The sequence below is a fragment of the Zalophus californianus genome, chromosome 7 (assembly GCF_009762305.2).
Source record: "Zalophus californianus isolate mZalCal1 chromosome 7, mZalCal1.pri.v2, whole genome shotgun sequence".
Lineage (NCBI taxonomy): Eukaryota > Metazoa > Chordata > Mammalia > Carnivora > Otariidae > Zalophus > Zalophus californianus.
In genome coordinates this window covers 50,558,044-50,570,119 of record NC_045601.1, presented here as the reverse complement: position 1 = coordinate 50,570,119, position 12,076 = coordinate 50,558,044, and the positions used below count along the sequence as shown (strand labels likewise).

At 40.4% G+C, this 12,076-nt stretch overlaps 1 protein-coding gene across 3 annotated transcripts in view; it reads left to right on the top strand.

Moving 5' to 3' along the window:
- RPF2 (ribosome production factor 2 homolog) overlaps positions 1–12,076 on the top strand; it is a 39,921-nt gene that overhangs the window by 14,869 nt on the left and 12,976 nt on the right. For all 3 annotated transcript variants that reach the window (XM_027604154.2, XM_027604155.2, XM_027604152.1), the window contains exons 5-7: positions 13–94; positions 1,113–1,189; positions 7,447–7,546. In XM_027604154.2, the coding sequence (XP_027459955.1) occupies positions 13–94; positions 1,113–1,189; positions 7,447–7,546 (259 nt within the window). The remainder of the gene's footprint in view (positions 1–12; positions 95–1,112; positions 1,190–7,446; positions 7,547–12,076) is intronic.

Below are 12,076 nucleotides of genomic sequence, written 5' to 3'. Positions count from 1 at the left end.
TTGGTTTTACAGGAATTCTTTTCAAAGAAGTCAGATTGTTCTTTATTTATGTTTGGCTCCCATAATAAGAAGCGGCCAAATAATCTAGTAATAGGTAAATATCATTTACTTTCTTTTTTTTTTTTAGATTTTTTTATTTATTTGACAGAGAGACAGCGAGAGAGGGAACACAAGCAGGGGGAGTGGGAGAGGGAGAAGCAGGCCTCCGGTGGAGCAGGGAGCCCCATGTGGGGCTCGATCCCAGGACCCTGGGATCATGACCTGAGCCGAAGGCAGACACTTAACAACTGACCCACCCAGGTGCCCCTTTTTTAAAGATCTTATTTATTTGAGTGAGAGAGTGAGCGAGCAAGAGAGAGAAGGAGCAGGGGGAGGGGCAAAGGGAGAGAGAGAAGCAGACTTCCCACTGAGCAGGGACCCTGATGTGGGGCTCAATCCTGGGACTCCGGGATCATGACCCGAGCCGAAGGCAGATTTTTAACCAGCTGAGCCACCCACATGCCCCTATCACTTACTTTCTAATATTGTTATTTACAGAGTCAGTTTTGTGACTCAGATTAATTGATGGTGTTGAGGATTCAGGAGTAACAAGTAAGCTCTAAGCTAGTTTTTTAAAATTTTCCTTGTGACTTTGAATAAAAGTTTTTATCTGTCAGATTGCAAGTAAACAATGGGCATGTAAATATTACTTTACCTAAAGTTGCAGATACTTTCCTGATATAAAATATATGTACCTTAAATCTGTGTTAGAGAAAAAAACACAAAGTAACATACCTACCCACATAAATGAACCCTTCCCTGGTAAGTATTGCACCTGGTCTGGCATGGTCACTGGTGTAAGCAAGCCCTTTTCCTTCTGTGGGCCTTTATTTACTCTTATATAAAATCAGGGAGTTTGGCTCAGTAATTTCCAAGATTCTTTCAGGGCCGAGATTGTAACAGTCTATTCTAGATAGAGTTGAAAGTTTAAGAAAGAGGGGACGTGTTTGGTGGGGTGTGAGGGGAAAAAAGAGGCAGAGACTAACATTTTGAACATGCAGATTAAGTGGGTACATATAAGGTGGCTGTTTGGGAAAAATAAATGTTTAAAAGAAAATGTGTTTTCCTTCTAGGTCGTATGTATGACTACCACGTGCTGGATATGATTGAGTTGGGTATCGAGAAGTTTGTCTCTCTAAAAGATATTAAGGTAAGATACTCAGCATAAAAATACAAGGCATTTTGTTATATTGCTCTTCGGCAATAGTGACATCTTGTGGTGAAGAGTACTGTTACAGTTTTATACCTTAAATAAAGAACTTTATTTTTTATCCTAGTGTGCTGAGATAAAAGCATATTTCATTTTATCTTTATTTTTTTTTAAGATTTTATTTATTTATTTGACAGAGAGAGACACAGCGAGAGAGGGAACACAAGCAGTGGGAGAGGGAGAAGCAGGCTTCCCGCTGAGCAGGGAGCCTGATGTGGGGCTCGATCCCATGACCCTGGGATCATGACCTGAGCCAAAGGCAGACGTTTAATGACTGAGCCACCCAGGCGCCCCTTTATCTTTACTTTAAAAAGTATTTATTTACAGCATATAACACATGTGGATCTTCTGGCAGTTAGACTTCAGAGCGATTATTAGCTCTTGTCTGGGCCCATCCCTCTGAATTGGCACAGTACCTATTTTATAGAACCTCATAAATACCAGAGTTTTCTTTTCTTTTTAAATTTTATTTATTTAGGGGCACCTGGGTGGCTCAGTCGGTTAAGCGTGTACCTTCAGCTCAGGTCATGATCCCAGAACCCTGGTATCGAGCCCCACATCGGGTTCCCTGCTCAGCGGGAAGCCTGCTTCTCCCTCTCCCACTCCCCCTGCTTGTGTTCCCTCTCTCTGTGTCTCTCTCTGTCAAATGAATAAATAAAATCTTTTTAAAAAAAAATTGTATTTATTTACTTGAGAGAGTGAGTGAGAGAGAGAGAGCACAAGCGGTGGTGGGGGGTGAGGGGAGAGGCAGAGGGAGAAGCAGACTCCCTGCTGAGCAGGGAGCCCAACACGGGGTTCGATCCCAGGACCCTGTGATCATTATCTGAGCCGAAGGCAGACACTTAACCAACTGAGCCACCCAGGTGCCCCAATACCAGAGTTTTCAAAGTGAACCCTGTTTGTTTGTTTTTTAAGATTTTATTTATTTATTTGACAGAGAGACAGCGAGAGAGGGAACACAAGCAGGGGGAGTGGGAGAGGGCGAAGCAGGCTTCCCGCTGAGCAGGGAGCCCGATGTGGGGCTTGATCCCAGGACGCTGGGATCATGACCTGAGCCGAAGGCAGATGCTTAACGACTACGCCACCCAGGCTTAGTGAACCTGTTCCCTAAGCTACCCCAAAGTGAACCCTGTTCTAAACCTAGGATGCTTTAGCTGATCCTACAGTATTTAGGCTGCTGGCCACCAAAATGCTAGTTTAGTCCTTTCCTTTAGGACTTGCATCTTTGAGTCTCCTTTGTTTAAATGGTATTATAAAATAGTGGTAAATAGTCTTAGAAAGGCAAGGAAACTGCTAATTCAGTTCTTGGGTCCAAATTGGGCTTCTACTCCTTCAGAATTCTGCTTCTGGCTTAATCTGTCCCATCAAATATTCCATCAAATAGTTATTTTATTTAGACTTCATAGCTCCCCTGTGTAAGGCTGAAATTACTTTCTCTGTTATGTAGAGTTGGAGATCAAGGCCCAGAGGAATTCTGTTGGTGACCTGGAGTCATACATATAGTAAATGGTATAACCATGAACATTGAAAGAATGAATATTGAAGTTTGTAATGGAAAGTTACATAATTGTTCTTTGTTTATGGGTCTTTGAGGGTCATGGTGTAGTTGAAAGAATTGTAAAATATATAATGACTCCTTTTCCTAGTCTCCCCTAAAAAGAGAACATGCATTCCAAGTTTTCTGTGGGTTTGAAAAAGCCACTTACCAGATCCGGACTTAGCTATAGCAGCTTCTTCAGGTACAAGGTAGAACAGTGGCCTGAGATTGGATTTAGAGGCAGAACATTTGGGTTGAAGGCCTGTGTTGGCCATTTAGATGACTTGTGACATGACAAGTCAGTTACTCCCTTGACCCTCAATTGCAATCAAGTATTAAAAAGGTATAATAATACCAGGGGTGCCTGGGTGGCTTAGTTGGTCAGCATCTGACTCTTGATCTCTGCTCAGGTCATGATCTGAGGATTGTGAGATCAAGCCTTGTTGGGCTCTGTGCTCAGCAAGCAGCCTGCTTGAGATCCTCTCCCTCTGCCTCTCCCCCTGCTCTCACTCTCCCCCTCTCTCAAATACATAAATAAATCTTTAAGAAAAATAAATAGGTATTCAAATGAGATAATATATGTGGAAATACTAGTTAGTGAAGATAATATTTTAGAAGGTGTTTGGGAAAGTGTATAAACTGTGATGTTTTATTGTGGTGGAAGCTCATCTATTACAGTTTGTCTTTAGGACAGTGCATGAATTCTTTTTTTTTTTTTTAAAGATTTTTTATTTATTTATTTGAGAGAGAGAGAGCACATTAGAGGGGATAGGGTCAGAGGGAGAAGCAGACTCCCTGCTGAGCAGGGAGCCCGATGCGGGACTCGATCCTGGGACTCCAGGATCATGACCTGAGCCGAAGGCAGTCGCTTAACCAACTGAGCCACCCAGGCGCCCCACAGTGCATGAATTCTTGGAGATGAGCCCCATATCCCCATTTTACCTTCACCACTGCTGCTACTTGGTCAGCAGTTAGTGCGTGTGAACACTGGCAGATGGGAGCATGCCAACCCCTCCACTCTTTGTATTTCACTTCCTAAGCAAAGGAGTACTTTCGTTACTTTGTAGCTTCTGTACCAGACCACAAAACCATTATTGTCAGATCTCATTCTAAACAAGAACCATTTAAATTGAATACTAAATTTTCACTCATGGAGCATAACCATTAACTCTTAAAGTCACTAATTGATGATGGTATGCTTACATTGGCAGTTCCTACATAGACTATTTTTTTTTAAGTTTTATTTTTTATTTATTTATTTATTTTTAAAGATTTTATTTATTTATTTGACGGAGAGAGACATAGCAAGAGCAGGAACACAAGCAGGGGGAGTAGGAGAGGGAGAAGCAGGCTTCCCGCGGAGCATGGAGCCCGATGTGGGACTCGATCCCAGGACCCTGGGACCATGACCTGAGCCGAAGGCAGACGCTTAACGACTGAGCCACCCAGGCGCCCTTTTTTTAAGTTTTAAAAAAAATTTTATTAATTTATTTGAGAGAGTGAGAACGTGAGCAGTGGGGAGAGGGAGAAGCAGGCTTCCTGCTGAGCAGGGAGCTGGACGTGGGGCTCAAACCCAGGACCCTGGGATCATGACCTCCTTCAAAGGCAGACGCTCAACTGACTGAGCCACCCAGGCGCCCCCCCTCCCCCCACCCATAGACTATTAACCGGACCTTCACTTTTACTTCATTATTCCATTATAACCTTCTATTTTTAGTTTGTTTTGGGAATTGCGTGTTTGTTATCTTTTCATATTTATTTCCTTTTTACATCTACCTCTTTTTTTTTTTTTTAAAGATTTTATTTATTTATTTGACAGAGAGAGACACAGCAAGAGAGGGAACCCAAGCAGGGGGAGTGGGAGAGGGAGAAGCAGGCTTCCTGCGGATCAGGGAGCCCGACGCGGGGCTCGATCCCTGGACCCTGGGATCATGACCTGAGCCGAAGGCAGACACTTAACTGAGCCAGCCAGGCGCCCCTACCTCTTTATTTTTAAGACTTTTTCACCAGTATTTCTTTTCTCACTTGCCTACTTTTATTACCAAGCCAAGCCTCATCCTTTTGTTTACTCTCAAGCAACAGGTGATTCGATTCTACCAGGAAATTGAGTGATTATTGTAGGAGTCTATTTTCTAAGATGTGGCCAAACTTCTAGGGATGGTTATTTTACGTAAAATGAGCCTTAATGAATGAGATGATTAAAATTTAAGGCTAGTTGGTTTTATTTTAGGTAGGATAAGATACATTGCAGTTGCCTGGAGATATTTTATTTGGAAAGTTTGTGTATGATTTGTAAGAATTTTTTCCCTTTGTTTAAAAACAAAACTTAATTCAGGGGCCCCTGAGTAGTGCAGTAGGTTAAGCATCCAACTCTTGGTTTCAGCTCAGGTCATAATCTCTCAGGGTCATAAGATTGAGCCCCGCATCGGGCTCTGTACTCAGTGCAGAGTCTGCTAAAGTTTCTCTCTCCCTTTGCCCCTCCCTGGGCTCACGCTCTTTCTCAAATAAATAAATCTTAAAAAAGAAAAAAAAATTCAGAAGATTAGTTCAAGGATGTCACATAATTATGATGTTTTTAGTATACTATAATCACAGTACTTATATAGTATTTGAATTTTTAGTGTCTTTTATACTATTCAAATAAAGCTCATCTGTTGTATTTTCTTCTAGTTCTGGGTTTTCACATTGTGAAAAATATCAGTGATCTAAATGTTAAGTACTGTTTCATATAACTTGTTCAGTTACATATTTTTTTAAAGGTTTTATTTATTTATTTATTTGAGATATAGAGCTAGAGTGAGCGAGTGAGAGACAGCATGAGCGGGAGGGGGACGGGGCAGAGGGAGAGGGAAAAGCAGGCCCTCTGCTGAGTGGAGAGCCCTATGTGGGGCTCGATCCCAGGACTCTAGGATCATAACCTGAACAGAAGGCAGACGCTTGACCTACTGAGCTCCCCAGGTGCCCCCTCGTATTTTTATGATGTGTATACCGGGTCATGACTTAACGTGATTTTTTTTTTATTACTATGCATTGTAGTCAGGATGTCGCATCACTTTCTCCTACCTTCTGTATACTTAAACCCCATAGACATAGGGGTAGAAGTAGCAGGGTCAGGTTGGCACAGACAGTAAGTGGAAGAGTCATTGGGTCTGGTAGGTTCCTTCAGGCCCTAGAGCACGCAGACGATCTTAGGCACACCTCCTAAATATAGACAGTTAAGGTTCAGAGTTTGGAAGCAGAGAGTGTCAACAAAAGTGGTCATGATGAACAGGGAAGCAACGTGACCTCTGGTCCTAGGGCAGAGGATGTTTGTTTTCTTGTCCAGTTTTGTTTGTTTATTTCTAGATTTGTGCAGTCCTTGATTGGAACCAGAGTAGAAGTGCTAGAATCAACGGAAAGCTCAGACTAACACCCGTTTGCCTTCAGAAATTAATCATTCAGTTAAAGAATTTTTTTCTTCTTTTATTTTTGTGGCTTTTAAAGATTCTTTATTATTCACATCATGTTATTCTTTGTATAAAAAAAAAATCCAAAACGGGACAAAATACTTTTATAGTAAGAGCTTCAATCATGCTGAGTAAGGTTTGCTCATACTTTCTGTAGCTTGTATAAAATTCTGTTACTTCTCATGTGAATGTTTAGTTGGTATTTTTTTTTTTTTAAGGTTTTTTATTTATTTGATAGAGACACATTGAGAGAAGGAACACAAGCGGGGGGGTGGGAGAGGGAGAAGCAGGCTTCCCACTGAGCAGGGAGCACGATGCGGGGCCTGATCCTCAGGACCTGATCCTCAGGACCTGAGCCGAAGGCAGACGCTTAACGACTGAGCCACCCAGGCGCCCCTGTTTAGTTGGTAGTTTCAGTTAGCTTTCATTTAAAAATACTGTTTATTAAAGATTTTTAAAAATTTGAGAGAGCAAGTGAGAGAGAGAGAGAGAAGCATGCACGCATGCACCACGAGGGAGGAGGGGCAGAGAGAGAGGGAGAAGCAGACTCCCCGCTGAGCCTGATGTGGGACTCAATCCCAGGACCCCAGGATCATGACCTCAGCTGCTTAACAGACTGAGCCACCCAAGCGCCCCTAAAATACTGTTTATGTGATATAGTAGGTAAAGGTACAGTGGTAGTAAATAATTCAAAGAAATTAACTTTGTTTAGACTCTGAGATGCTGGCTGTTAAAGGGCTATGTATGTTTTGCAGCAATTTTAGCTTTTTATTTTATTCTTTGAGTCATTCTTTGACCACTTATTTGACAATGTGAGGGAATGAAACAACTGTATTTTAGTTTAAAAGTTGCAACTGTAGTTTCAAGTCTTAATTTTTTTTTAAAGATTTTATTTGAGAGACAGAGAGAGAGAGATCATGAACAGTGGATACGGGTAGAGGGAGAAGCAGACTCCCCACTGAGTAGGGAGCCCAATGCGGGACTCGATCCCAGGACCCTGGGATCATGACCTGAGCTGAAGGCAGATGATTAACCGACTGAGCCACCCAGGCGCCCCAAGTCTTTAGATTTTAATCAATATTCATAAACAATAGTTTTAGGACAGTCAAAATATGAGAACTAATCACTGTATGTAAGTATTGACTACTTTAAAACCAGCTTATAAACAGTTTAATTGATAATTATATCATTATAATTTTTTTTCCATTTCATAGAATAGTAAATGTCCCGAGGGAACAAAACCCATGTTAATATTTGCTGGTGATGATTTTGATGTAACAGAAGACTACAGAAGGCTAAAAAGTCTTCTTATTGGTAAGCATTTTAATACTTATTATCCCCAGGATAGGTGAGGTAGGCAATCTAGGACTGTCATTGGTGACACTTTGCCACTTCACTGTAGGTACACAGCTTTTTCTTTTTGATTTCATTTTTCCCCCTTTTCATCTTTTGTTTTATTCCGCACTAGCAGGGGAGAGGTTAAGGGACGCTATATTGCATAGACCATTATTACTTTTTGATGCTATAGTAACTTCAGTATCAACCTATTTATAAAGCATTTTATAAAACCCATTTCCTGTCATTGGCATCATTAAATTTAGAAAATTGGAAAGTTTAATTTTCAAGATTGTTATACATCATCAGCTTCGAACTCAAAAAATCTCTATTAATTTTTCTTAGGCTGATGTGCAAGGCTTTTTACACTATAACCCCTTATAACTTGTTTTGTTTTGTTTTGTTTTTTCTCTCTCCCACTTTCCTCCCTCTTTTCCATTAAAAAAGTGGTTTATTGAAAATATATCATGCACTTTCCTATTGTCTTTTCTGATTTCATTCTTACTTACCTAGTTTCTTTTATTCTTGCAAGTTTTAGATCAAGTTTCTTCCCCAGGAACCCTTCAGTGACTTCCCAGCTCTTTTTATCTCATTATCATTGTCATCCTAAGTGCCAAGCATGTACTAAGTACTTTATATGTATTGCTTTATTCTCACGACCTTGTAAAATTGTCTTACAGATGACTTATTCTTAGTGAACTACATTAGTTCCTAATGATTTATGTAATGACTACATCTTTTCCTTTGTGTTCACAAGTCACCTTCTTAAAATCCAGTATACAGTTATTGTCATTATCTGGGATTGACGTTAAATTTACCTATTTTAAATCACTTTTTCTCCCCTTTTTTGAAAAGCTGGCATTATTGTTCTCTGTAATTTCTTAAAGGTTGCTAATACTAATCCTACTAAATATTTTGTGATCACTTTTGCCAGCTCTTTTCTAACTCTGGAAAGTAATTTAGTTCATCCCTAGAGATATAAACTCTTCTGTTATACAGCAGCAGTTTTTCAAGTTTAAGTAATTTATTCCATCTGAGCTTTCCTTGCACCATTCTTTTTTTTTTTTTTAAGATTTTATTTATTTATTCGACAGACAGAGCACAAGCAGGGGAGCATCAGAGGGAGAGGGAGAAGCAGGCTCCCAGCTGAGCAAGGAGCCCGATGTGGCGCTCAATCCTGGGACCCTGGGATCATGACCTGAGCCGAAGGCAGATGCCCAGCTGACTGAATGGAAGGCGCCCCTCTTTTTTTTTTTTTTTTTTAAGATTTTGTTTATTTATTTGTCAGCGAGAGAGAGAGGAAAGAGAGCACAAGCAGGGGGAGCGGCAGGCAGAGGAAGAAGTAAACTCCCCACTGAGCAGGGAGCCTGATGTAGGACTCGATCCCCAAACCCTGGGATCATGACCTGAGCCAAAGGCAGACGCTTAACCAACTGAGCCACCCAGGTGTCCCTTCTTGACCATTCTTACAAGCTTTGCTACAGTTTTTTGGTTGTCCTTCTTTTGGATTTTGATATACTTTGCCCTAGATCACTTTTGGAAAGTTGATGGAGTATATGTTATAAATAAGTTGTTCTTCTGTTTTTTTTTTTTTTTCGGTGCAAAAGTGTTTTTGTTAAAGCACAGGGACAGAACCCATGGGCGGGAAGAGCTGCCTGTTATAAGTAAATTAAATTGTACACATGCTCTTTACAAACCTGAACCAACTGGGGGGTGCCTATGTGGCTCAGTCAGTTAAGCAGCTGACTCTCAATTTTGGCTCAGGTCATGATCTCAGGGTCCTGGTTTTGAGCCCTGTGTTGGGCTCTGTGCTCAGTGGGGAGTCTGCTTGAGGATTCTCTTTCCCTATGCCCTTTTCCCCGCTTGTGTTCTCTTTCTTTCTAAAATAAATAAATAAGTCTTAAAAAAAAACAAAAAACAAATCTGAGCCAACTGAAAAACATTTGTGGGCAGACACATTGCTTTCATTTTTCCTTGTTGTGATTATTTATGGTCTTATTGTTGGGATTGCAATTTCCAAAACTTTTCATTTCTCTTACTAATAATGGCTATTTTGGGAGCACCTGGCTGGCTCAGTTGGTAAAGCATCAGACTCTTGATCTCGGGGTCACTTCAAGCCCCATGTTGGGTGTAGAAGTTACTTTAAAAAAATGGCTGTGTTTTAAAGAACTGAGTACTGCTCAGTTGAGTCCTTACTAAAGCTCTTGAGTTTAGCGATACTCCATTTTACAGATGGGAAAATGGAAGGTTAGAGACACGCAGAGCTATTAAGTAGGTGGGCCAAAATGAAAACCAAAGGCTGAGCTTTTCTGCCTCTGCCGCCCGTCTCGCCATGCTCAACAACTGACTCGTTGCAGTCTTTGCTGTAGGTTCTGACCTGAATTTTTCATGAACTAAAACAAACAAACACCATTACTGAAAGACAATGACCAACATTTCCTTTTTTCAATATCACACGCCCCAGAATATCAAGGGTGGTTTTTAGCCAAAATTTCTTGTTCTTGTACTCCATTGGCTCAGATTTTCTGCCTTTTATCCCCTAGTTCTTATGTATAATTATCAACTGTCAATATATATTTATTAAAACAGAAAAGGCTTTTGTTTGCTTTTAAGTGGTTTTTATGAGAACTTTATTATTTCGTGCTTCCACTAGATGGCAGGAATAACCACATAATGCAGTGGTGAAGGGGAGGGAGTGAAAACCCAAAAGGAATTTGGGGAAGAAGAAAGGTAGAGGACTGAAGTGAGATTGTCAGGTCCCAAGGGAAGTTGAGTTTTTAATATAAATATGAAGTAAGACCAGCTGTAGACTCCTTGGTGTATGTTTATGTTCATATAAAATAAAGTAGAACAGCAGGGAAAGAGGATTTTATCAAGGGCTTGCTTCCTTTTAGGAAGTTTTTTTTTTTTTTTGTAGTTGGCCAGAAAGAAAATTTAACTTATTAACATCAGTGTTTCTCTGCCAGGTACCCATTTTGTTCATTCTGAATTTTGCTTCTGTTTGCTTTCTTATGCAGTGTATAAATTTGTAGTTAATCTTAGTGGTCTTGCTTTGCTTTATAGAAAATCAGTAAATATCTATTTTTAGATTCAGTGTATCCTAATTTTTATGGTTACTATTTAATATTACTATTTCTTATATACAAAGATATAGTAAATCAAGTAGGAGGTTAGTTTTATTAAATGTTCCTTTAAAGCCTATCTTAAAATTTAACTGCCTAACTGGGTTACTTTTTTCTTATTGCCTTTCTTTATATCAGTGGCCATTTTAATTTTTTTAACCTTTTTCATTTCCTAATTCTTAACTCCACTTGAAAAATATATAGTGATGAAAATAGCTGCCATAGTTTAGGTCAGGTAATCTGCAGCTTTACAAAGGTAATCATATTAGTCTGCTTGGGCTGCTAAAAAAATACCATACACTGGGTGGCTTAAAAAACAGAATTTTTTTTTTCCCCCAATTCTGGTGGCTGAAGGACAGTCCAAGATCTGATTTTTCTGATGAGGACTCTTACTGCCTTCTTGCTATGTGCTCACCTGGCTTTTCCTTCATGTCTGTGTGTGGGAGGGAGGGAGAGAGAGGAGGGAAGGTGTCAGCTTTGTAGGGTCTCTCTCTCTTTTTTTTAAGATTTATTTATTTGACAGAGAGAGACACAGCGAGAGAGGGAACACAAGCAGGGGGAGTGGGAGAGGGAGAAGCAGGCTTCCCACGGAGCAGGGAGCCTGATGTGGGCTGGATCCCAGGACCCTGGGACCATGACCTGAGCCGAAGGCAGATGCTTAATGGACTGAGCCACCCAGGCGCCCCTGTAGGGTCTCTTATAAGGATACTGTCCTATGGGACCAGAACCCCAACCTTATGACATGCCTCATTTAACCTTAATTTCTTCCTTAGAGGCCCAAATACAGCTTCATTAAGGGTTAGGACTTTAACATGTGAATTTGGTAGGGATTGGGAGGAGTAGTGGGGGCAAATATTCAGTTTATTATGGTAATATTGTAGATGAAGAAATTGAGATCAGTTAACTTACTTATCCAGAGTAAAGAGCTAGTAAGTGGCAAAATCAGGATCTGATCTATTCTCTAACTCTGGATCCCCTGGTCTTTCCCATCAAAACCCTGGTTAGCCTTCTATGCCCTTTCTCAGTATATTTACTCCTGGACACAGGCACGCTTGAGGCCTTATTTTTACCTGGAATTGATCCATTGAGAAAAGGTCCAAGCTAGGGCTTTCCTTCTGACCATAACCAATTTTTCTTCTGCCTCTTCACCCCCTTACTTGTATTTAGCCAGGTTTTTATTTTTATCTTACTCATTAATATCTCTCTTTATCTCAGCCATCATTCCTGCCCATTTTAGGGTCAGTCTTTTTGGCAATGTTCTGAGACACATTTTAATTCATTGCCCCTTTGATGTTTCAGACTCCTCTTATACTTTCATTGCTCCATTCCTGGAATCAGCTGTTTCTCTAAGGAGCCCTGAACTTTTTTAAAATTGAAAAATTATTTT